This window comes from Sturnira hondurensis, unplaced genomic scaffold (genome assembly GCF_014824575.4).
Source record: "Sturnira hondurensis isolate 20B ecotype Veracruz unplaced genomic scaffold, ASM1482457v3 Scaffold0013515, whole genome shotgun sequence".
NCBI lineage: Eukaryota > Metazoa > Chordata > Mammalia > Chiroptera > Phyllostomidae > Sturnira > Sturnira hondurensis.
In genome coordinates, this window is record NW_028086146.1 from 3,469,236 (window position 1) to 3,494,271 (window position 25,036).

The following is a 25,036-nucleotide window of genomic DNA, read 5'->3' on the forward strand; positions in this document are numbered from 1 at the left end:
CCGAGGGTCCTAACAGAGGACCCCTGTCTGTGAAACAGCTTGTCTTGTGAAATAGACATACCTGGTATAAGATAAGGCTTGGAGGAAATTTATACAGTCTGGCTGAGTAATGGAAGGGCTTTTTCCAAGAGGAACAGTGTCCCACTGAGAACTGAAGTGAGTGAAAGCAGCCCCATGTCTCTGACCAACCACCACCAACCAGGGCGCACAGAGAACAGGACAGGCGGTCCTGACACAGCTCCTCTTACTCACAGGCTCGTGTGGTCAAGGGGAGTTATTTTCAAGGGAGGGGACCACCTGTCATCAGTCCTGTAAATTGAGCGTGATTGGAAATACCTGCGTCTCTACCCCATGATTTAATTTTTTTGGACTTTAACAAGTGGGGAAATTCCAAGCAATATGGAAATTTTCGGGGGGGGGGGGAGGAAGCCCAAACAATATGGAAATTTTCTTTCCAAGATCCAAAAAGGAACAAGGAAGTACAAATCATTCTTATTATGCTCAGTGCTAATACAGTCTAACACATATGCCCTGAGTCTAACACAGTCCACGGAAGGGCTCTAGCAGCCTCCTAACCGCTTCCTCCCTCCCGGGACTCATCTCTCTTTTTGGCTATTGCCATCACAGTCGTCTTGGCCAAGGCTTGACCACATGAGGTTCAGCACCTGCCTTAGGTTCCCCGATTGTTTTTGATAAAGTATGGATAAGGGTAATGCATTCCTTAGTTCTTTATATTCTTAATTACCACTTTAATTCTGGGTTTGGTGATCCAAACTACATTATGATGCACTCCCCCACCCAAATTCTCCACATCCTCAACCACAGAATCCACATGATGGGCAGAGGGAAGCTGGTGTCCAATTCCAGTCCTTGAGAACAGAGCCCGAGAGGACTACACAGGGGCCGTCCTGGAACTGTTGTGCAAACTTATTTCCTTACACAACCGGGCCACAGAAACTTCCGCAAGCCATAGAGACTACAGACACTGCCCCCAAGTTATGTTTATTCCACATGCCAGGCTGCTTCTAAATTAATAAGCTCTCTCCATAGCCTTCTAAAGCCAAGTGGCAGATGAAGCATCAGTGCCCTTCGGCTAGGGTTCCTCAGCCTTGGCGCCACTGACACCGTGAACTGGGCCCGTGTTTGCTGCGGGGGAGGTTCTGTGCTCTGTGGGATGCGCGGCGGCAGCGGCCCTGGCCTCTACCCACTAGGTGACGGCAGCACCACGACCCCCGAATACGACGACCAAAAACACCTCTATACATCGCCAAATGCTCCCGGGGGGAGGGGCAAAATTACCCCTGGTTGAAAACCACAATTTCATCTAAGTGGAAGTGTTTCCTAATGTACACCAAAGTGAACCAGCCTTCTACCCCAGGTGAATGCCCTATGTGGATGCTTGTTTTCTCGTCTGCGATACATGCTGTCCGCACCCATGAAATGGCATATCATTTCATTCTTACACTTGTCAAGAACAATGTCTTGAAATTTCACAATTGTTTTAACTCATATTTTGTTCAAGCTAAGTACAAAACTCAATTACTAAAGTGATTTTAAAACAAAAGACCAATGGTGATGGGAACAGGAAAGTGTACTCTTCACCTGTGTCCTGATTCTGGGTCTTAAAAGTGCAGCTGGTCTAGTGTATGCGTGAACACACCTGTCTACCCTCCCCACCTTCCACAGGCACATGCACACACACAGACACAGACACAGGCGCTGCTATGTCCCACAGCAGATGGCACTCTAATTCTCAAGGGTAAACTGCCCAGGGTGTGTATTTTAGCCATCTGTGCACGAGAAATGCCCAAGCAGAGATCAACACCAAGGGCAGCTCTGGGGCCGGCAGCTAGGTCTGGTCAGCCCAGAGCAGCCAGCAAAGGTGAGTGTGGCGCACTGAGGGCCCAGAGACTCGGAACTGGAGCTCCAGCTCCATTCTTCTTGGACTCAGCACATCCTTGACTGGGGACTTAATTAGTATTGGGGCTTCCTCACATGCTAATGAAAAGTTTTATCAGAGGCATTTCCAACTCTAAGAGTCTAAGTTTCTAAGAACGCAATGCAGACAAATGTCAGTTCCACCCACTCCACAATCCTTCTCCTGTTTAAATTAATCATTTCTGGTATTTCCACCTCAAGTGATGGTGAGGACTCTCAAAAACACACAGGATATCCATTGACTTTCAAGAAAAAGGAATAATTCTGGCACCAGAAGTGAAGACCTTATTCCTATATTTTGCCCAAGATTAAATCTCTGAAGATAGCTAATGTTCCATTTTCAGAGAACTATTAAAAAGACCCATCCAAGCTTATCTAAATTATACACTGAAAGATGAAAATACCAGTCCCATGGTACATATGAAGTCACCGGAATACTTACAGTCCTTACTCCAACCTAGGGATCACTCGACTCTATACCCCATGTAGAGATTTTTCATATAATAATTTCCTTCTTCCGGACACGGTCTATAAACATGACCTGTTTTTGTAAACACTGAAGAAATAACAAGAGCAAATGGTGCTGTAGGAGATGCGTGGCAATGCCGGAAATGAAGGACGCTTGCATGCACTGCCTCCAGCGGTGAGCGGGCTCAAAATCTGATTTTCTCAATTGTGTCTAAAAATTGACTGCTTCATGTGACAGTGGTAACATGAGCCATATTTGCTTTTCAATGGCATGGAATCCCATCAGAAACCCAGTTTCCTGCTTATACTATGTATGAGGATCTCATCCGTATAAATTCATTACATGGGGATTTAGGTCCTGAAGCCGAGTTTCTTACACTAAAGGATTAGAGGGAGAGCGTTCAATGGAAGAGGGAGGCAAAGAGAGGAGGGCAGGGAACTACGGACACGGGGCAGTCTCCGCACCTCTGGGCCCCAACCAATGTCTCTTGAGAGTCCCAGACAGGCTGACAGTGTAAGATAAAGGGATGACAAAGTGTTCTAAGTGCACAGCAGGGGACACCATTAAATTAAATATATTACGGGAGATAGAAAAACGGCCCCAAACACATCCTTGTCCCCTGGGATTGTCCCCTCACCATCTCTGGAACGTGTGAGTCCTTCGAGTATGTTACCTTAGAAAGCAATCAATATGTTACCTTACAAGGCTGCTGATAAAAATGAGGTTGCTAATCAGCTGAATTTGAGGGGACAATCTCCCCAGACTGCCCTGGATTACCAGATGGGCCCAGTGTAATAATGTAGGTCCTTCAAAGTGCAAAAAGAAGAGACAAAAGAAAGGGCGAGAGTTGGTACCCGTTGGGATACTGGAAATATCAAGGGGAACACTATGTAAAGTATATGCTTGTCTAACCACTAAGCTGTACACCTGAAACCAATACAAAAACCAAAAAAAACCCAAACAAACTTAAGAGAGAGTGTGAGTGAGATACAAAGTGAAAAGGACTCCGCTTCCATTGCCAGATGTGAAGATGGAAGAAGGCACCATGAGCCAAGGATTGATTGCAAGTGGACCCTAGAAGCTGGAAGAGGCAAAAAAATGGATTCCCCTCTAGATCTTCCAGAAAGAAAGCCCCGTCAACACCTTGATTTAACTTGACAAGATGTGTATTGAATGTCAACCTTACAGAACTGTAAGAGAGTAAATTTGTGTTGTTTTAAGCCACCAGGATTATGATAATTTGTTGTAGTAAGACTAGGAAACTAAACCATAAATTCTAAAACACTCTCAATGGTTTTAGGTCCCATCTACCTTTCCACTCTGCCTCACTAGCTCCAAAAGGCTGAATCTATTTATAAAGAGACGTTCTACCGGGACTTCTCTGGGGTTTGGAGTGGGTTGTTTTTACGTTAAGGCCAAGGCCACACTTGCCTGCCAGCACACAGTGAGTTTAAACACACTGCAGTCACACCAAAGGGACCAATTGTTTGCTAAAAATCCCCTTCGGTAACCTGAATGCTTACAAGTAATTATTTCCAAGGTACTTCTCACCACTAATTTACACTGGGCTAAAACAAGGGACGTGGATTGTATCTCTGTGGTCCCAGTGTATGGCACAAAACGGGCCCCCAATGGCCATTGGCTGAATGATGAGTGATGTGTTTGACACGGAGAGTGCACCGCTGGCCTTCTGGATGGGAGATGCTCTGGACAGGACCTCTCTGGACTAGCGATGACCAAGGCCAGACCCTGATTCTGGAATACCCACCGAATACAATACTCTGCCTCCCCCATCTTCTTTCTAGAGTACCATTGCCACATTCAGACTCTGGTGACGGCAGAACTCCCTTGGGCCTGAAGAGCAAGTGCCGTGAGGACACTGCTATGCTTCATGAATATTCAAGTTTATTTTCCTATGAGATTGGAAACTCTCATGTCAGACTTTGGATACTTTTCTGGTGTATTCATTTTCCCTGGACTGCACAATAGGGGGGTAATAATCTTTACTTTTCCCATAGAGGATTAATCTTTTTAAACCCATAGAATCATATGAGTTTCTAGACCACAGGGTAATTAAGGAAGGGTTGGAAAATATGCAAGATATCGCCTCTGCACTAAAGGAAAATGAACTCAGACTTAAATAGATGAGAAATAAAATATAACCTCTCCACCTTTCACCATCTTCTATGTCACTTTTCCACAGCATCCTGCATGCTCTCCTTTCTAAAAATGATTTTATTTATTTATTTTTAGAGAGAGGGAAAGTGAGGGGGAAAGAGAGGGTGGAAACCTCACTGTGAGTGAGAAACATTGATTAGTTGGCTCTTATACACGCCCTGACCAGGACCAAACCCGCAACCCAGGCATGTGCCTTGACTGGGAATTGAACTGGCAACCTTTTGCTTTGGGTCATGCCACCTAACTAACTGAGCCACACTGGTGAGGGTCTACGTGTTCTTCATAAAGCAACTGCTGCAAGGGATGATCATGGAACAAAAACCACACAAACAAAACAGAAAATAAAAAATAACCAAGAAACTTAAACAGAATTTAGGTGTCATACTCACTCCAAATTTTACAAATGAAGAAATAGGAGCCCAAATATAATGTGAACTTACATTCAAAAGCAAAGTTGAGATGAATAAACACAGTTTTTCAGGCAAAAAAAAATCCGACGAACAAACAAAAACCACCTTTGTTTTCTTGCCCCTAATAAAATGTCTTAGAATGAATGATTTCAATAACTTGCCTAACCCAGCATAACTTGTGAAAAGCATTAAATTTTAAGGTAATTTCCACAGATTACTCTGCTCTATGGGTGAAAGATCAGCAGGCCTATAGGAAAAAATTCTAAAAATTGTCCCAAACTACAAGGAAATAATATAATTACCCTGTCCATCTGGACTGATACCAAATCTAAATTAAATAAATTTTTATGGGAAATATGCAAGTACTTGGAGTGTCTCTTTTTGCTAACTGTGTTTCTATTGACTCTCTTTCCAGTTTGCTGAAATTAATTATATAAATAAAGTTAGTAACCAATTAAGATTTTTTAAAAAAGTAAAATTTGAGTCAGAAGGAAACTTTTCCTAATATGAAAAATAATTCTTGAGCTAAATATCAACATTATACTGTTGAAAGCACTGGAGAAATACTTCCCAAATGTATTAATCAAGGCATTTTATTTTTATATCTATTCATACCCTGTATGTGCTGAAAAAATGTACTCTGGGAAGCAGTACGAGGGCCATTTGTGCTATGAAATCATCAATAAGACAAGGTTGTCCTTTTATCACAAAGATTCTTTGATATTTGTTTTGGAAGGTCAAGCTAATAAAATAAGAAAAACCAAATACAAAATATTGGTTAGAAGAAGGAAAATTATACTTTATAGGTGATATAACTGCTACCTACAATATCCAAGAATCAATCATGGACCTAGTGGAATAGTGTGAAAAAATCAAGTTGGTAGTTAACAAAATAAACTCACATGACTCAAGATCTTAAACATTCCGAGCTAAAAAAAATATAATGGAAAATGAAGAGAATCTTATTTATAGTAGAAAAAATCCCAAAGCAATAACAACACTCACATATATTACTCTGCAATATATTTAACTAAAAATAGGTACAAAATCTCTGAAGAAAATAAAACCTACTGAGGAGCACAAAAGAATATATATATATATATATATATATATATATATATATACACTTCATTCTTGGAATGGAAGGCTCAACAGTTAAACATGCTAATTCCCCCTAAGTTGTCAATGAATTTAATGCAATTTCACAAAAATTACAATAGAAATCTTTTTAGAGGAAGTCACCTTATAATTCTAAAGTTCGATTAGACTGGTGAGTGTATCTACATCACCAGGAAATGTTTGACAATGAAGACCACTACGGAAAGCCTCGCACTACAATATTACAATGGAAACAAAGGGTTTCCAGTACAAAGTTAAAAAAATGACAGCAAAGACAAAAGTCTTAAGGGGGATAGTAACAAATTTGGCTTTATAAAAGCTTGGGTCCCAAATAAATGGTAAGCAAAATGAAAAGACTAATTTAAACCAGTACAACATTTGGAACAAACATGCAATGCCCCTAACATATAAGTAGCTCTTACAAATGAAAACAGCAAAGGGTATTTGTAGATAATTCTCAAAAAAAGGGCATACAAATGAAAAAATCACTTGAAAAAAAAGGTCAAATTTACCAGGAATAAAAATGAACACAAATTAAAATGAAAATTAAGGCATTTTCACCTCTCCAGCTGGGGAAGATTTTTGAAAAGAATAGTGGTCAGTGTTAGTGAGGACCTGGGCAAACAACACTGCCCTAAATCAGCCGGCAGGAATCTAAAATGAAATAAGCTCTGAAGGTATTTTGCCAACACGCTAAAACATCCAGACCCTTAACTTGGTTTGGTGAGGCCTCAGGCCACGTCCTTTTTATTCACTGTTGCTTCCCGGCTAAGACAAGAATGTACCCAGACTTATCTACTGAGCGTGAACACATGGCGTTCTGGGGCCCCGGAAAGCGGAGAGTATGGAGGCAACCTCGGCCTGTGGGTGCCAGCAGCTCTCTCGTTCACGTGGCTGTGCTGACCTTGCTGGGTCAACAAGCAGGAAGGTGCAGATGGCTGTAATGTTTCCTATTCAAGAGTAGGTTGTTCATTTAAAGTTTTCCTTTGAGGGGAGGGAAGCCTGAAAGTAAAGGGCTGTGGTCTGGTACCCCAGATTTGGCCAGACTCTGTCCTGTGCGCTGGCGATGGTCTGTGTCCCCAAAGGTAGTCTCAGGGACATGGGATGTCTCACTGAGAAGGACCACATCTGCTTCACCTCTGTGTGGTCACCTCTGGCTTCTGACTTAAAACACCTTTTCCTTGGCTAGACAACCAATTACATTGTGTAGTTGCTTCCCACCCATTTGTAAACTCACCTGGAACAGTTCAAGACAGAGAAGAAAGGGATGTTGAAGCCCAACCTGGTTTCCCCAAATTAAGTCAGACACTGAGAGATGATACAACTATATTCTTTTTCTGGACATAGGTTGTGTGTGCACGCGTGTTTATGGTGTCCCTTATGGGCAAAAAGTAGATTTCTTTTTGCCACAGAATTCCACTGCTTTTTACAAACCACCTTTCACCTTAACACTGAATAGTAGGGACAGCTATCAAGAGAGAACAGGATCCCGGGCCATTTGGAATTCCAAACTTGAACAATGTCCTAGAAGGCAGAAGGTGGAATACCCACTATTCCTTCACTAGGCACTGAATTTTACCTGTTCTGCAGAGTCCTTGCTCTCATGGGGCTTAAGTTCCACTCGGGTGAGTAGGGATCCAACAATAGTAGCAATTTAATATTTGTACAGCCACCTACTGCCGTTCAAGTACCTTCTCATACATCCTCACATTCAATACTCAAACCATATGTGTGACTGCTGTGCTCAGACAGTATGTGTCTTGCACCAGGCTGAGCTCATAAACAGCAGAGTCAGCCTGACTCCCCTGGCCAGACTCCCCTCAGGCTGGTGAGGAAGGAAGAATGTAAACACTGCTCTCCTCACTATAAGCCTTTGGGTCCTGACTCCAGTTTTAAATTCTACTTTCTTCCATGATTTTGTGAAGGATATAGCTGCTTTGAAAACTGCCAGATTATTCCCTGGCCAGTGTGGCTCAGTTGGTTGGAGCATCTCCCCCTAGACCAAAATGTCATGAGTTTGATTCCTGGTCAGGGCACATACCTAGGTTGTGGGTTCCATCCCCAACCGGGGAACATATGAGAAGGCAACCAATCAATGTTTCTCTCCCCTCTACCCCCACCCAACTCTCTCTGGAAACCAATGGGGAAAAAAATGTCCTCAGGTGAAGATGATAAAAAAAAAACCAAAACCCTGCTAGGTTATTGTTTCCTCTCATTCCCTTTGAAATAGTAAACCTGAAAAATCATCGATCCCATTTCTTTCATGCTTCAAGGAAAAGGACATTTACTCTGCTGCTGTGATAGAGAAAGGGGCTGCCAACCAACCCCAAATCCTGACCCCTAGACAACTACTGGCATTCATCTAGGGGCAGCCTTTAATTGGGCCAAACATCTGGAAAGAATAGAACCTTTCAGTGATAGAAAAGGCTGCCTTCTTAAACTCGTTGCCAAAGCTCTTCCACGAGCTGCTGATCAGAAGCAGTCTGTAGACTACAGACAAGGGACCTAAAGATGCCACATCCTTAACAGGCAACCTGTGAGAGCCATACAGTGACCTGTGCTGTGGATAATCATGACCATCTCTGAAAGAGAAAAAGCTGAAAGAGCTGGACTGAGCTCTTCCAAAGCGCTTCCCTGCAATTCAAACATCCAAAGCACAAATTCCTCCCCTTTCACACCCCTTTTCTTCTCCCAACATATCTCACCTCCAACTGCAGATCTGGGATGGCAGGTTCGTGAACACATCTCTCTGCAAAGTCTGTAACAGCTTTAGAATTAAGAAGAAAAAAGTGATACATCTCTCGAAGCCTCTGTGCCAGGCACTACGTGGGACCCTACAGATGTCAAGATAATTGGCAAGGCACCTGTTCTCCAGCTGCTCAGGTGTAGGTGCAGGACATTACTGTAAGCAATTGTTACAAAACAAAGTGATCCATGATATAAGAGAGGTGAGTGCAGGGCGGTGAGGGAGGCCTGAGACAGAGTGAGTCACTGTCGCTGCCTGGGAGAGTGAAGAAGGGCAATGATAGAGCTGTTTCTGAAACGAAGACGTTCTAGAGTGATCTGCATGGGCAGAAAGGAACAGGGATGGACACAGTCAGTGTGGCGGAGTGAGGTGTGTGCGGGATATAATGGCAGGAGAGGGGTCAAGGCATACCCGTTGGAAACGGACTACAAGGGACCCATATTCTGCGCTTCAGAGCGGAGAACATTTTCTCCAAAGGTAATGGAGGCCAATGGGAGGTTATAAGGGGATGACTTGGACAGCTTTGTTTATTTCAGTAATATAACTCTGCAGGAGGGTCTCAGGAGGTAATGACAAAAAGCGGATGTTTCCAGTTCTGGGCCTCTCCCTCTATCTCACCAGCTCAACAAACTAAGTCTGAACCATGGATCTCTCCTCTGAGTTCCAAATCCACACTTCACCCACCTACTTGATTCTCCCCTCAGTGGTTCACTGACATCTCCAAACAAAGATGTTCGAATTTGTTCAAAACAAAGATGTTCATACTCGGTTTTCCCTCACAAACCTTTCCCCGTGCCATTCCTCTTCATCTCGATAAATGGGCACATCTCCCCAGGCACCTGAGTTGGAATCCTGGGGTCACCCATCACCCCCATGGGCGGCTGTGAGCCAGTCCAATCCACATTGACTCCGAAATGCATCTCTAACTTGTCCCCTTCATGCCTCCTCTTCCCAGTCTACCGTCTCAGCTTAGGCCTCAGCCTTTCTCTAACCCAGGGTTCCTCAAATTAGCATTATTGGCATTTGGGTCCAGCCAGCCTTTGTTGTGGGGGGCTGTCCTGTACATTGTAGGAGGTGAGGCAGCACCCCTGGGCTCCTCGCTGGATGCCAGGAAGCACTGTACGCCACCACCCCCCGTTGTGACTGCATTGTCTGCTCTCACCTGGGAGACAAAAGCAGCCCCAGAGGACAGCTACTGCTCTCACCCCATCTTGCCCATGCTTCCTTGCTTGGCACCCTCCCCTGCACTGGCCTTCAGTTCCTTGAATCCACCGAGCCTCCAGGCCGTGGCTGTCCTCTCTGTCGAAAATGCTCTCACTCTCATTCTCTGTCAGCTGGCTCCTTCTCATTCCTGCAATCCCAGCCCCTGGGTCACCTCCTTAGAGAGCTGTCTCCCCCAAATACCTTATCTAAAGCGCAGCACACCTATCCTTGTTTATTTGATTCACTACACTTATAAAGTTAGTAATTATTTGATTATGTTTCCTTCTTCTGGTCTATCTCTACCAGGACAATAAAAGTATTATTAGGGCAGGGATTGGGTCTTGGCCTCTGTCCCACCTTCAAGACCTAGCACAGCGCCAAGTTAAATAAATATTTGTCAACTGGATAAATATATGAATGCATAGACCTGCAATCAAATGGATGTCTTATCTCCCAGGCACTGGCTACACTCTTAAAAAATGAAAAGCCGGAACACAACCAATTCCCTTGGGAGCATTAGAATGTGACCCAGACAGCTCATATTTCAGCTGCGTGCTCGACAACCAAACGCTCCCTGATCCAGAATGCAAAGCAAACAGCAGCACTCGCATGAGGAGAAAGACATAAATGCAAGAAGAGCTCGTCGTCTCTCTGCTGGGGGAAAAATACAGTTGGAGCCTATGAAAAGTTGAAAAATTTCCTTATACTTGGACCCAGTTTGTGTTTCTGGGGATATGTATGTCTGGAAGTTGGGCAAGAAAGACATAGGAGTGAAAATCTTAGCTTTGTAGTCCCTAGAGCCCATGGCCACCTTCTTTCCCTTTTCTCTTTAACGATGTGCTGAACGTGTCTGGTGTGATGGCGCCCATGCCGAGGGCCACCTGTCCCATCTTCCTTTCACGTACATACAGTCAAAGTCACAGACTCGGGATGCACCAGCAGTGGACAGAACTGGCCAGAAAATACAGGTGTACTATCTGGGGGAACTTGGTAGTAGAGACAAGACTAGGACCTAACTTTCACTGCTGGTCTTTTTCAGAATTTAGAATACAAAATTCCATAATTTTAAATTTCTATGTTCTTGAGCAACTTCTTAAAAGTCACCTTTAAAAACCTCTCACATGTGTCCAGACAAAGGAAGGGGGTGGTGGTGCTTTTGGTCTTTAAATTAAATTAAGACTTTAATTTAAAGACCAAAGCAACGCTGTGTCCTGAAAGCGGAAACTCCATCTCAGACAGCCTAGCCAGCTGCAAAGCAGAAACCCCCCGCCTGCCATTAACACCAAGCTCAACAGTGCGCTGGCTGTTGCTGCCCCTGAAGGAAGCTGCGCCGCAACTTTGGGGTAGAGAATTTTTCCCCTAGAGTGAGTGTTTTGGGGACACCAAGGCGATGTCTATTGGAATCTGGGACTGCAAGATGGGCAGTCCATGGTTAATCATAATGCAGAGGCACAGTAACCCTGGCGGGGTGGATTAACACACAGATGCTTCCTCCAAAGTGAATACTAAGAGAAGTCACTCAAAGTTGAATGCCCCAGGGGAACACCATGACAGGAGAGCTGGCTTCTACTATTTCAAGCTGCCAGTTTTTTTTGCTTAATTACCTGCAACATCTTGCTTAAAAGTCATAAAGGCAGTTTGAAATGGCTTGCTTTAGAACTTGGCAAGGAAGTAGATAGAAGCCCAGATGATCCTATGTGGAAGCTAAGGACTATGGAGGAAAGAACTGCACAGAAGGGTAGACGGTAACAGTGCGTGATTACACAGGCTTTTAAATCCGATGGGATTATTTTTTAATTTTTATGTTTCAGTTACAGTTTGCATTTCACACTTTTGGTATTAGTTTCAGGTGCACAGCACAGTGAACAGACATTCATATACGTTTCAAAGCGTTCCCTCCAATAATTCAAATGCCCACCTGGCACCATACATAGTTATTGCAATATTGTTAATTACATTCCCTATGCTCCGCCTTACGTCCCCATGCTTCTTTGTAGCTACCAATTAGTACTTCTTATTCGATCACCTTTTTTCACCCCACCCCCCAACACCCCATCCCTCTGCTTCCCCCACCTCCAGGCCTCCAACAATTTCTTCCCTGTGTCTGTGGGTCTGTTTCTATTTTACTTGTTTATTTGGTTCTTTAGATTCCACATAGAAGTGGTATCACAGTGGCAGCTCACTAATCGGTGTACAGCCTTCTTATTTCCGAAGCCACTGCTCTTGGGAAGGACACAGTGCCCCGCTCCAGCACTCACTGTGGGCCCTTCCGTGCCCAGGCTGGACCGACACCGGCACCAGGATGCTAGCGACTGGTCTCTCCTCGAGCCCGGCGTAGCAGGGGGGCAGCAATCACACTGGAGGCCATGGTCAGTTCTAAGTAAACTAATCTGGTTAAGAATCTGAGGCCGAGGGATCATGCTGTTGCTAATAGAAACAGTGACTTCACTCATTGGTATTCCCCTTCTCCCAGGATGTGTTCACATCTGCTAAACTGCCTGATCCTTGTTGCACTATGAGCTGGTCAGGGTAGGTATTAACTATACTTCATCAATGAGAAAAATTAAGACTCAGATCAATTAGGAAAAATGCCTAAGGTTACACAACTAGTATCTCCATGAACTAGACTCACATCTAACTTCCACGTAGAAGATAGTTTGGTTTGGGCAAGGTTTTGCAGCTTTGCTGCTAGCAGCATTCTGATAATTCTTTGTTGTGGGTTCTGTTCTGTGCATCTTAGGATAGAGCATCGCTGGCCTCTACATCCTAAATGCCAATAGCAACCTCACTCCCCCACTTGTGACAACCAAAAATGTCTCCAGACATTGCCAAGTGTTCCCCAGGGAGCAGAAGTGGTGCTGGCTCAGAACCACTGGCTAAGTCAGGGGTTGGGGTTAAAGTGGATTAGGATAACGCTTGGAACGCCCTAGACCACTCTTCCTAGAGACCAATGTGGTTACTACTCATGACAATTGCTGCTCACTGCAAAGACACAGATGCCTCAGTGAAGTTACGGGGTGTAGCTCTACCAGGGCAGAAAGCAAGTATCTTATTTTATAGAACTGGTCACTTTCTAGGGCCTGAAGGAACAGAAGGGCAGTCAGGGTATGAGATACATGCTAGCTGTTCCTCCCCATCTTAATGTTGGGAACCACCCTGCCTGGTTTCAGAAGCTGTAATCCTCCCATGGCTAAGGCTGAGTGAGTGACCTTCAGACCATAAGCCACTAAGGAGACAAAGCTTATCTCCCTGGCAAGGGCACCCCTCTGCTCCTTTTACGTCACCCTGCCTGGCCCCCAATGCTTGATCACTTAGCCAATGACGGGTAAGATTCCTCAATGGAGGGATGACATAAGATAGGCATGATCATGGGGGGGTCCCAGGGAAGGACTTGAGGGCTATAGAAAAAGGGGGTGATAGACCCTCACCCCTCATCTTTGACATAGCTGAGTCCTCATTCTGTCTTCAAGAAGTCTCCTAATCTCTTGGCTGCCTTACTCCCCCCGCCTGACTTAAGCCTGAAACAATGATTTAAGCCTGAAATAATGTCTTAAGCCTGAAACAGTGCCAGTGGTGGGCACAGCCCTGTCCTGGAAAGGGCAGGTTCCCCACATAAGAAAGAATTCACAAAATCCTATGAAACCCACTTTGCTAATACCCTCAATTTCAATGATAAGGGTCCAAGCAGGAAGTGAGTTTGTTCCCATTTAACTATCTGACCATGACTCAGAATAAGCCCTCAGAGTTCTCTGAATGTTATCTCTTGTTGAATCATTTCTGCCTGACAATGACTGATGAGCTTTATGTATACACCCTGTATTTCTATGTACATAATCGAGTAAGTCTGTCAAGGCAAGGGTCATGGCACTCTCCTCTTGAGAAAGAAGCCAGCTACCCCTTTTCCTCCACAGGACTTGGTAGTCCGTGTGAATTTGTCTTGTATCTCATCTATAATGCCGCAGACAATGCAGGCCAGTGTAAATGTTACTCACTCAAAATTAAATATGCATAAATGGTGAATGAAGAAAAACTTCACCCAACTCAAGGTTCCCACCACCCGCTTCTCCCATAGGCAGCCAATGTTAGTAGCTGTCTCCGTGTCTTCCAAGAGATATTTTATTTATTTGTATATGTTTAAAATATTTTACTTATTTATTTTTAGAGAGGGGAAGGGAGGGAGAAAGAGAGGGAGAGACACATTGTGCAGTTGCCTCTTGCATGGTCTAGACTGGTGACCTGGCCCACAACCCAGGCATGTGCCCTGACTGGGAATCGAACCGGCGACCCTTTGGTTTTCAGACTGGTATTCAATCTACTGAGCTATACCAGCCAGGGATCCCAGAGATATTTTATTAAAAAGTTTGTATTTAAGTAAATTCTTCCTCTTAGACTGAAGTATCTCTGAGTCATCACCTCACTCATATTTTAAAAAATCATAAAAGACAGCTTTCCTTGCAATGTGGCAAGGAGCTGGCACGATTCCCTCCTTTCTCATCACTGCCGGCCTCCGCTGATAGGGAAGCTGGCTAAGACACTGGAACGACAAAACAGCCAGGGTCTTAAAAAATAAAACAAAACAAAACAGAAAAAAACTGGGAAACGTGGGTCAAGGACCCTGTTTGTGTCCTCGTCCGGTCAGTGTCCTACTAGGGCGTCCAGACTGGTGACATCAGCGTGCCTGCCATGATGGAAACTGGTGTAAGAGGTTACTGGCTCATCCGAGGATGGGGTGCTGGTGCCAAAGGCAGAGGACCTCCACACCCAAGGCAGTTTGCAGCAGTCAGCAGAACCTGAACCCCCCAGGAGAGGCCTAGTGTGGGCAGGCCCAGGATGGAGGAAGAAGTACAGGGAGGGGCGAGAGGCCTGGAATGACAACTTCTTTTGGATGGAGAGGTGGGAGAGAAAGAAACTCAAATGATGGTGGTGAACATTTCCCACGCCAGTCCATGTCCCGGGGGATGGGAAACACTGATCAATTGTGATGGACAAATTTGGACATCATAGGGCTGGAGACATCTCCTTGGCTATGTGCTCTTAACGCCCATCTTATTTAGGTAACTTGGGATAAGTAATTTAACCATGTTGACATCTGTTTGTTTCGGAAGGGTGAGGGTGGAGTGGGCAATTTCTTCACATACAAAATGGAGAAAACTTAGGTCTCTGGGATTGGTATTTTAGCTCAGTAAACTGATGTCCTGCCTTTTGCTCTTTTCTAAGTTTATCACCTTCTTTAAAAAAATAAAAAACCTCTTCCTCTAACTTCTCTAATTCTAACGATGGCAGAAAATTTCTGGTTATTATTCAGACTGGAAACTTTCAGGTAAGCCTTCATCGTTGTTTGTACATGTGGTACGCATTAGCCATATGTGCTTATTTAAACTGAATGGATTTGGCCCTGGCTGAGTAGCTCAGTTGGTTAGAGCATCATCCTAATACACCAAGGTTGTGGGTTCAATCTCCAATCAGGGCACATACAAAAAACAACCAATGAATGCATCAATAAGTGGAACAACAAATTGATGTTTCTCTTCCTCTCTCTCCTATTTTCTTTCTCTCTCTAAAATCAATAAACATAAATTAATTACTTAAATTGAACTGATTTTAAAATTAAAAATTAATTCCTCAGACACACTGACTACATTTCAAATAATTCACAGCCACATGCAGCTTGTAACTCCTGTACTAGGGCAGATTACAGAACATTTCCATCATCACAGCAAGTTCTAATGAACAGTGCTGGCCTCAAACCAGCACCCAAGACTCGCTGTCATTTAGACGCAGCCCATATTTCCCAAATTGCCTGCAACGTGCCCCAAACACTGCCACTTAGCTGGGTCTAGGCCAGACACTCCTGTCCCTCTAACAAATAAGGTTCCTTTCTGACTCCATGCCTGTGCAGATTCCCAGCCATTAAGACAAATGAGGAGGTAAATCAGAGCAGTCACCTAAGGAGTGAGGTTTTTCTGCCATGGTAAAAAACAACGAGACGTGTCTGAAATTTTCATCCCAGCCAAACGCTGTGCCAACAAGCAAGCCCAAGGTCAGGCCTTTCCCCCGGAAGACTGCCAAGAGCTCCAGGTTCATCGGGACCTGCTAGAGGATTAAGTGAGATGTCATGTGTCTTGGCACTTACTATCAATCTGAGTCACTGATTTTTTCACATGGGCCCGTATGTTTTCTCTTAAATAAGTTGCATGGTCATAGGAAGCAGGGACCAGATTTTATACCAATTCCTCTTGCATCTTAGTCTTCTGTCTCACATCTCTACCCAGACAGTATGAATGTCGCAAACTGGTCCCCGCCTGAGGGTCAAAGGTGATCGATTGTATGTTGTTTTGTCCAGAGTATACTTTTGAAAAATTTTAAACCAATTGCCCACCTTTAAAAATGGGAAGATTTCACATCAGAATCCACATTGTTGGTGTGTTGAGAAGTCTGGAAGTCCTGAGTGAGCGCTCATGCATAGCCCCATTAGCTGCAGCTGAGTGCCCATGCCCCCTTTATAAATGTGTATTTTCCTGTTTACCACTTTCCTTCCTTGTTACCTGCCTGGCCCCGAAGGCTTTTGCCTTTACAACTCTTATGGAATGCACTCAGTAAATGAACTGAGACTGGAAACAACTGCACTCTATAAACACAGCTAGGCAGCCCTTAATGTCTGCCTAGCTCATTGTTTTAACATAATTGTTTAAAGCAGCTAAAATCAAAATTCTCATTTTAGCCATTCACTGGAGCCATTAACCTCACCAACAGACTTTAGCCATTCTTCCTGATAATAGATTAGAAACATGGACAACTGGAAGAACAAGAAGCAATCAGCTTAAATAATCACATGCAAACAATTGAGATCCAGAATGTACAACATTGTTCCATGAACAGTGAGTGTTTCCTAAGAACACGTGGAAATCAGCACCTACTGCGCTTGAGTGTTGCTGGCCGCTGCCCAGGAGATCAGGGGACTGATACAGACAGCCTTGGCCTGAGCGTTAGCTCTAACCCACACTGATTGCTCCTCTTTTGGACATTTTGTTATAGACTGCTTGTGTTCTAAATTTGTTTTCATGTCTTTATTTCCCCACTTGACTGTAAGTTCCTTATAAACTCCTTTGCTATCCTTCTCAATACCTGGCATAATAGACTGGGAGGCCGTTTCTAACCCGAGACCTGCAGGTTGGTTTCAGCCACAGGCAAAAACCCAGCTGGGCCATCAAAGCTTCTTGTTAAAAAGGTGCGTACCCCACAGTCCGGGCTTTAGGGCTGGGGAAAATTTTTAACTTTAAGGTATTTGTAAAAGGGACAATAGTTACTGAAGTGCCTTGATGACACTTACCTAGTCTGTTATCATTCCCAGTTTTTTGTCATTTGCATATTTGAAAAGCACAGCTTTTATATTCCCATTAAGGTCATGGGTAAAAATTGTCAAGCCCCACAGGGTCAGTTCATGCATCGTGCTGGTAGAGACTAAGTCTACAGGGAGCAAAACTGCCATTCTTGGGAACACGAGTCCAATCAGGCACCAACACGCCAGTCATAATATTCACTCCATCTGTCTCTCCCTTGTCTGAAAGGATGCCACACCAGTCCTCCAGGTGCCTTTAAATCAAGATTCATAACACCGGAGCACTCTCCTTATCAGTGATTAATTGAATAATTATCTCATGAAAGGAAATGCAGCTAATTTGACGTAAACTACCTTTATAAAAGCTCTGCAGATTTGGGGAAGACGTGTTTCTTGTTTAAAGGTACAGAAACCATGCGTTTAGTAATCCATGCTCAAGTTACGCCAAGGAGCAGTCTCGCTCACATCCGGGTTCCAGCATGTGCCTTTTCCTCATTTTTGAAAATAGGGGTGATATTTGCTTATCTCCTGCCTTTTGACAACTTTTCCATTCTTCTGTTTCTCAAAGCTCACATTCAGTGGTTTCCTTATTCTAGCTTCAAGTTCTCTCATCTAGGAAACAGCTCCTCTGGGCTGAGGGACAAGCATATTCGCAATAGTTAATAAGACTCTTATTATCACCTCTTCTAACTGCACCACGAACACCACCATTTTCACAGTCTTTCTGCTTAACCGAGGAGAATGAAATTGAGTAATTGAGCTGGGCTTTAGCTGTCCGTTAAGCAACACTAGCTCTAAGTGAGGCCTGCTTGCTGTGCACATCAACACCACGTGTACTGAGGACCCAAGTCCTGGGCAGTACGCTGGTTTTGGGTGCTTTTCTTGCCCAGAGGCTACATGGCTCCTCTTATTGCTTATGTTCCTTTTAAAATCAGAAGTCATCAAAAGCATCCCCATGCCATCATGCATTTAAAAAAATTATTGATGGGTTTTTTTTTAGGGTTTTTTTGTTTTTGTTGTTTTATCCTCTTAAGTTCCCTGCATCCTGTACCTTCTCTTACTGGAATTATTTGTTCTCTTTAGAATCTGATTTTTAGTTTTACAACCTTCCCAATATTGTCACGTCAAACATCCTTTAGAGAAGTTAATCATCCCTGCGGTATTATTAAAAACTCACTTTACTAAATGCTTGGACAGGGTATGCTTACCAAACTCTAAGATGTCATGGTCACATTCAATTAGTGACTCTTTGAGTCACTAAAGAGCTCCTGCAAGTCCAAATTCAGTCAAGAATCATAGTGCATTTGATGCTGATTCAGAAAACTGCCCGAAACTGATTGGGAGTAATGACAGGCTGGCAATTGGACCATCTCTATGTTGGTCGCATGCTTGGTTGAATTTACAAGAAGTCTTACATAAATGAATTTACATGAAGTCTTACATAGTAGGATTTGGTTTTCCACTGGTGTCTAAAAATAAATAGTGTATTGTTGCCTTTGGCCAGATGCACAAATTTTATAACAGTACTCTGACTTCTGAGCACTTGAATCTTCACCCCCGTCTTCCCCAAGCACATCGTCATTTAGGATGGCACCCTCCCTGTTCCTATTTCTAGGTTTGGCTGAGTAGGAAGTCAGAAGACAAGCTACACCAGGAAAAGGGGTATATTTTCCTATATAAAAATGGAACAGGAGCCTTGGCCGGGTGGCTCAGTTGGTTGGAGCATCGTGCCATACACCAAAATATTGCTGTTCGATTCCCGGTCAGGGAACATTCCCAGGTCATGCGTTTGATCCCTGGTGGGGGTGCCTATGGAGGGCGACCAGTCAATGTTTCACTCTCACACTGGTGATCAATGTTTTTTTCTCTCTCTCCCTCTTCCTTCCTTTCTCTAAAATCAATAGAAACAAATCTTCGGATGAGAAAAGAAAAAGGAACAGGAAACACATCCTGTTAGTTCCACACCCTGAACACGTGGACAGATCAAATGGCTCCTGTTCCTCATGACAAAACTTCTTGTTGCTCTCCGTTAAAGCGCAAAATGCAAAAGGAAAAGTTGAGATATAATAAACCTTCCGTACGTAAGCCTCCTACTCACAAGATGAAAGGAGGACAAGGACTTTTTAAAAGCTAAAATGCACAGTCAATTTAAAATCAGGAGTAGTGGTGCCTAGGAACGGCAGCTTGGTTGCTAGGAGTCAAGGATTATGTCAAAGAGGGGTAAGGTAATGCACTCTGGGGAGTCTGGAAAGAGATTATGGCCAACTGCTCCAAACACAGGATCTGAGAGGCTTAGAAAGGGGTGGGACATGATTTCACCTTAAATGCTTTTTTAAAATACAAAGGCGGAAAATGTTTAATATTTGGTGGGAAGTAGTGAGCCAATGAAAGGATCCACACGCTGAACAAAGAACACTGCACACCCGCAGGGCCTTCTATACCACAGTAACTGTGGTGGGCAGGGACATGGCCTCCCAGAGACACATCCACGTCCTAACCCTTAGGACCTGCGACGATGGCATTATACGGCAACAAGGAGTTAAGGGTGCAGACAAAATTAAGGTCGATAATCAGCTGACTTTAAACTAATGAGATTAGCCTGGATTATCCAGGAGGGCTCAATGTTATCACAAGGGTTCTTTAAAGTATCAAGGTAATACAGCCTGGGAAAGACTAGCCTTTGTCAGCTTTGAAGCCAGAAGAGAATTGTGACAGAAGAATGCAGGCTGCCTGGAAAAGAACACAGGCGAGCCCTCAGAGCCCTCAGAGCCCTCAGAAAGGGCAACGGCCCTGAGGGCAGGTAGATCCCGGCATGGTGGGACCCACGTCAGACGAGTGACCTAACTGTAAGGTAATACGTTTGTGTTGTACGAACCAGCCTGTTTGTGGTCATCCGTTGCAACGGCAATAGGCAACCAAGGCAGTACTTTACCTACAAGAACCTCCAACAATATTAATGTTCCAAGCAATAAAAGTGTTCCTTTTTCTGAAGGGACAAAAGAAAATAAAACTCGCACTCACCTTTTTATAGGTTTTTTCTTCGTTCTGTTTCCCAGAAGCAGCATCTCCATTTCCAGCAGCAGACGACATCTACAAGAGAAGAACACCCCGGTCTGAATTCGCAACTCTACTCTGAAACATACCATGCTAATAGTATTGTTAACCAGAGGATCTACTTTCGTTAAGTACATTTTTGTTGTTATTGCTCTTGTCTCCAAGAAAGGAATAGATCTCTCAGGATACTAAAAAAATCAGTGGTCCCCAGTCTGTTCGAAATAAATCCTCACTTCTTAATCATTTTGGTGGTACACATCACTCCCTAGGAAAGATGCTGTGGAGGCCCAAGCCCATAGCATGTACATAAGTTTCTTTCTCAAAAGCCTTTATTTTTTTTTCTGGTTATAGATGCTTCCTGTAAAAATATCTGGAAAGTACCAAAAAGTAAGAATCAGAACACAAAATCACTCAAACCTGCTGCCCTCGGGCCACTGCACTGTCAGTCTGGCACATTTACTGCCACCTGTGGTTCCATGTACTTTCACACTGAAAATATGATGATACCATCTTACAATTTTTCACTAAACATTTATGTCAATGATTTTAAATCAGTGTTCCACAGGAATTTTTAAAACGTGCAATACCTGACTCTTTAGTCAAGGGCACTGACCTCTTTTCTCTTAGATTGTCAAATAAAAAAATGACAACAGCCAACGCAAGAAGAGCCATTCAGTGTGAATGAATCGAATGATGCCTATTTGTTTTTGTCAGATTGGCAAAAAAACATAATACACTTTTTGGTGTGCTGCAGAATTTTAGTAATTAGTTTATGAGCGGCATGAGATGAAAAAGGTTGAAAATAGCTGGTTTACGTGGTAAGCATTTTCCCATTTGATTATAACTATCTCATTGCAAGAATAAACTTTTTTCTAGTTGCAAGGTGTCACTGTGTAAACACAATTGTATATTAAAGAATAGTTGATGTAGTCCAAGGGTTTTGCCTCTACAAATAATTATTTTACGCTTCTGTCTTTGTCCACCAGCAATCAATGTTCTCTTGGACTAGAATCCTAGAAACACCAGGCCATTAAAAAACAGCAAGTTCTCGCTAGATACTGCTTAAGTTCCTTCCAAGAAGAATGTACCCATTTACACGGTCAGCAGTGAGTCGGAGCTGGTTTCACTACATGCTTAGTAAACACTATTATCATTTCTAACTGACAGGTTAAAGAAAGCATCTCCTAATTTCAATTTGCATCTTTGAAACTTATTAGTAAAGATTAACATTGTTTGCACATCTTTTTTTTTTTTTTTAGCTCATTGCATTTCTTCTTTTGAGTTTTCTATATTGTTTTGTCCATTTATCCAGTAAGGGTCTTAGTGTTTTAGTTATTAATTTTCACCTATTATAATTACTGATAGTAGTTGTTTCCTTAGTGATTTTTATGTATCAAGGTTATTAAGCTGTTTCTAAGCACAGTATTAATATTTTATGTGCTGCTGTCTTTAAATTTGTTTTATAATCATGACAGAGAAATTTTACATTTTTCATACTCAAAACTACTGACTACATTTTAGGTTTCTCCCAATGCTTTTAAATAAAATATTTTTTCCACCGGGAGATGTCAGATGTTTAAATATGTATTTCTCTCACTTTTTAATGATAAGATTTTTGCATTTAAATTTTTAGAACCAGTTATTTACGTGTAAACAAGGATACTACATAATCAGGGAACCACGATGTCTAAGGCTCTTAAATTATGGTGAAGAGCATTCTATATTCTCAGGAGGAGTAAAACTTCTTTCTCATACGTCTTTGAAGCATATTTCAAATCTTGGGCTTTTAGTAAACACAGGGTAATAAACGGAGCTGTGTGAAGCCTGAGGACTAGCCAGCCACTTCTCCACAGTGCAACTACCTGCCTGAGTTCCCTTGCTCCGCCACACCCGTGACGTGACTAAGAGCCTCCTGAGAAAATGCTAGAATAGACCACGGCAAGCCAACCTGATCACATCTACCTATCACTGCCCACCAGTTAAAGCATTCTCTAGATAAATTTTGAATTCCATTTCTGCCCATTCATTCTGTCCATTTTTGAGTTTGAAGGTCTCATGTGTTTCACACATGCTGTATCTGCTTAATTTGTTTAAAGAATAATTATTCTTTTTAGTCTTTTCATAATCATTTGGTGAGTTTAAAATAATATATTAGTGGAATTAGGATATCTGAAACATGTGATAATATTGGCCTCAGGGGCCCATTTCACCCTTAGTAAAAGCCAAATGGCCTTCAAGACCCTCTATGATACACCCATCCTTTCCCTGTTCCTCCTTGGATCTCAGCTTTTCTGAGTTACAGTATTTTTTGTACTATAAGACACACTCTCCCCCACAAATTTGGGAGGAAAGGGGGGTGCGTCTTACAGTCCAAATGTAGCTTACCTGGCTTGCTGTGGGCGGGGATGTCAGCGGTGGAGTGGGGTCACAGGTTATTAAATATTTGACCACATTTTTGCTTCAAAAATTTTTTGCCTATTTTCTAACTAGGTGTATCTTATGGTCTGGTGCATCTTATAGTCCTAAAAATACGGTACTCCCCACTCACTGCCTCTGCTTCAGATGTTTTTCCGATGTTCCCCAAACACATCAGAATGCTGCTGCATTAACTATTTTCACGGCCTGAATAGGCAACTGTAAACAGATAAGAATTAATCCCTGCTTATCTTCCTCAAGTCTTTGCTCAAATGTCAACATCTGCTTGGTGCTTAGCTGGACCTTCCTATCTGAAACTGCAACCTGTTCAGCTCCTCTCCGCCCCTATACCCTGATTCACTCTTAACACACCTTCTTTTATTTCTAACACACTATAGAGTTTACCGATTACTTATAGTGGTTTTCTGTTTGTTTTGGTTTGCTTCCTCCTAAAGAATTTAAACTCGACAAAAACAGAAATTTTAGTCTGTTTTGTTCACTAATGCACTTCAAATACCTAAAGTGTACCCGGCACCTAGTACGTACTTAATAAATATTTGTAGAATAAAAAAATAAATGGGCAAGGAACATAAGACGATGCCATTAGATCAATGTAGGCTGCATTGATCCCATCTATCTGCTGAGTGTTCTGTGCTGGGGAAGAGAGCTGATCCCTCCAAGAAAGGCGACCAAGGCGTTCCTGAGCCTCGGACACCACCCATCACACTGTATGCAGATTCCTGGAAGGGGCCAGTGGCATGGCAACGGTAGTAAGTTGGTGTGGAGTAGACAGCCACAGTCACCCATTATAACTTCCTCCATAGTGAAAAAGACTTTTAGGCTATAGGTGTTTCAGTAGAAATAATCTCCATGTAGAATTTAAACCACTGTTAAAAATGTAAACTGTTCCTGAATATGCCACATGGTCACCTTCCTGACACAACCACTCTCAAACTATCTGCAAATAATTTGGATTAAATTAAGTGTTAAAAAATATGAAAAGGGCTCCTTGATTATTGTAATCAAATATATGATTACTCATTATTTTTCAATCATTTTAAAATTTAAAATTAAAATTAAGAATTTTAAAGGTAATATTTGTTCTTATCTTAATTTTATTTAAAAAATATAAATAAGAAAATAAAAATATCACCTTTAACTAGCTATCTAGAAATAAGATGGTTAATGTTTGGCTATTTCACTGTCGATCTTTCCAAATGTGTGTTTTTTTCTAACTAAACTGGAATTATGTATTATATATAATTTTGTATTTGCCCTTTTACTTAACTTTATATCATAAACATTTTTCTGCATCCCTAAGTATTAATTGGAAATAATTTCTAATGTTTGAATAATATAACATTTTATCATAATTCAATATTTGTTAATGGACATTTGGGATGCATCCTATTTTTGTTACAAATAAAACTGTACTCTGTGTCCTTATCCCAACAGCACGACTAATTGGAGCTGCCACAGATTTTAGAACAATATCTGCCGGGTAAAATGCCACACCTACTGTGTATGTCTTCCAGCATCACATATTTTCATTTAAAATCAAACAATACACTGCCAATTTAACTTGAGGCAAAAATATCATTTTATATTACATTTATATGTTCAGTGATAAGAATAAACATTTTCTGTCTTGTTTCGTTCTTTCTTTATATTTCTTTATTGGACTGTCTGCACAAAACTTGAGCTCATTTTTTATGAGGGTATGTTTGCGCCTGATTTACTTTGTACTAATGATAATAGAGAAGAGTAGGATTTTTCTGTAAGTGTCAACTGTTTCATAGGGCCAAGAGCATTAACACTTCACTAAGGAATGCCATTGAAGTAACTTCACTTCTGAGACTTTGCAGCTTTTAAAACGGAAAATCTTTAAGAGCAACTCTGAAGGGTGCTTGAAAAAACAACCATAATAAGGAGTTGACTAATCAGCATAAATGAAGGACAGATGCTGAGGTGGCTTGTTTTACTATTTTGCAAATCACCCCTGACTGGACAGTAGGGAAAAGGAAGAGAGAAATAGGTAAACTTTTGTGCTGCTTAATTCCCTTTAAGCAGCACAAAACAGATCACTGTAGAGAAAGGTCATGAAATGTCACCTGGATTCAAAGGTTTGTTTGTTTTTTTTCTTTCCTGGAGGGCAATGTTTAACA

At 42.5% G+C, this 25,036-nt stretch overlaps 1 protein-coding gene across 1 annotated transcript in view; it reads right to left on the reverse strand.

Moving 5' to 3' along the window:
• Window positions 1-25,036, reverse strand: part of PIP5K1B (phosphatidylinositol-4-phosphate 5-kinase type 1 beta) — a 319,864-nt gene that overhangs the window by 170,148 nt on the left and 124,680 nt on the right. Inside the window, exon 3 of the mRNA XM_037061705.1 lies at window positions 20,424-20,492. Within this exon, the coding sequence (XP_036917600.1) occupies window positions 20,424-20,492 (69 nt within the window). The remainder of the gene's footprint in view (window positions 1-20,423; window positions 20,493-25,036) is intronic.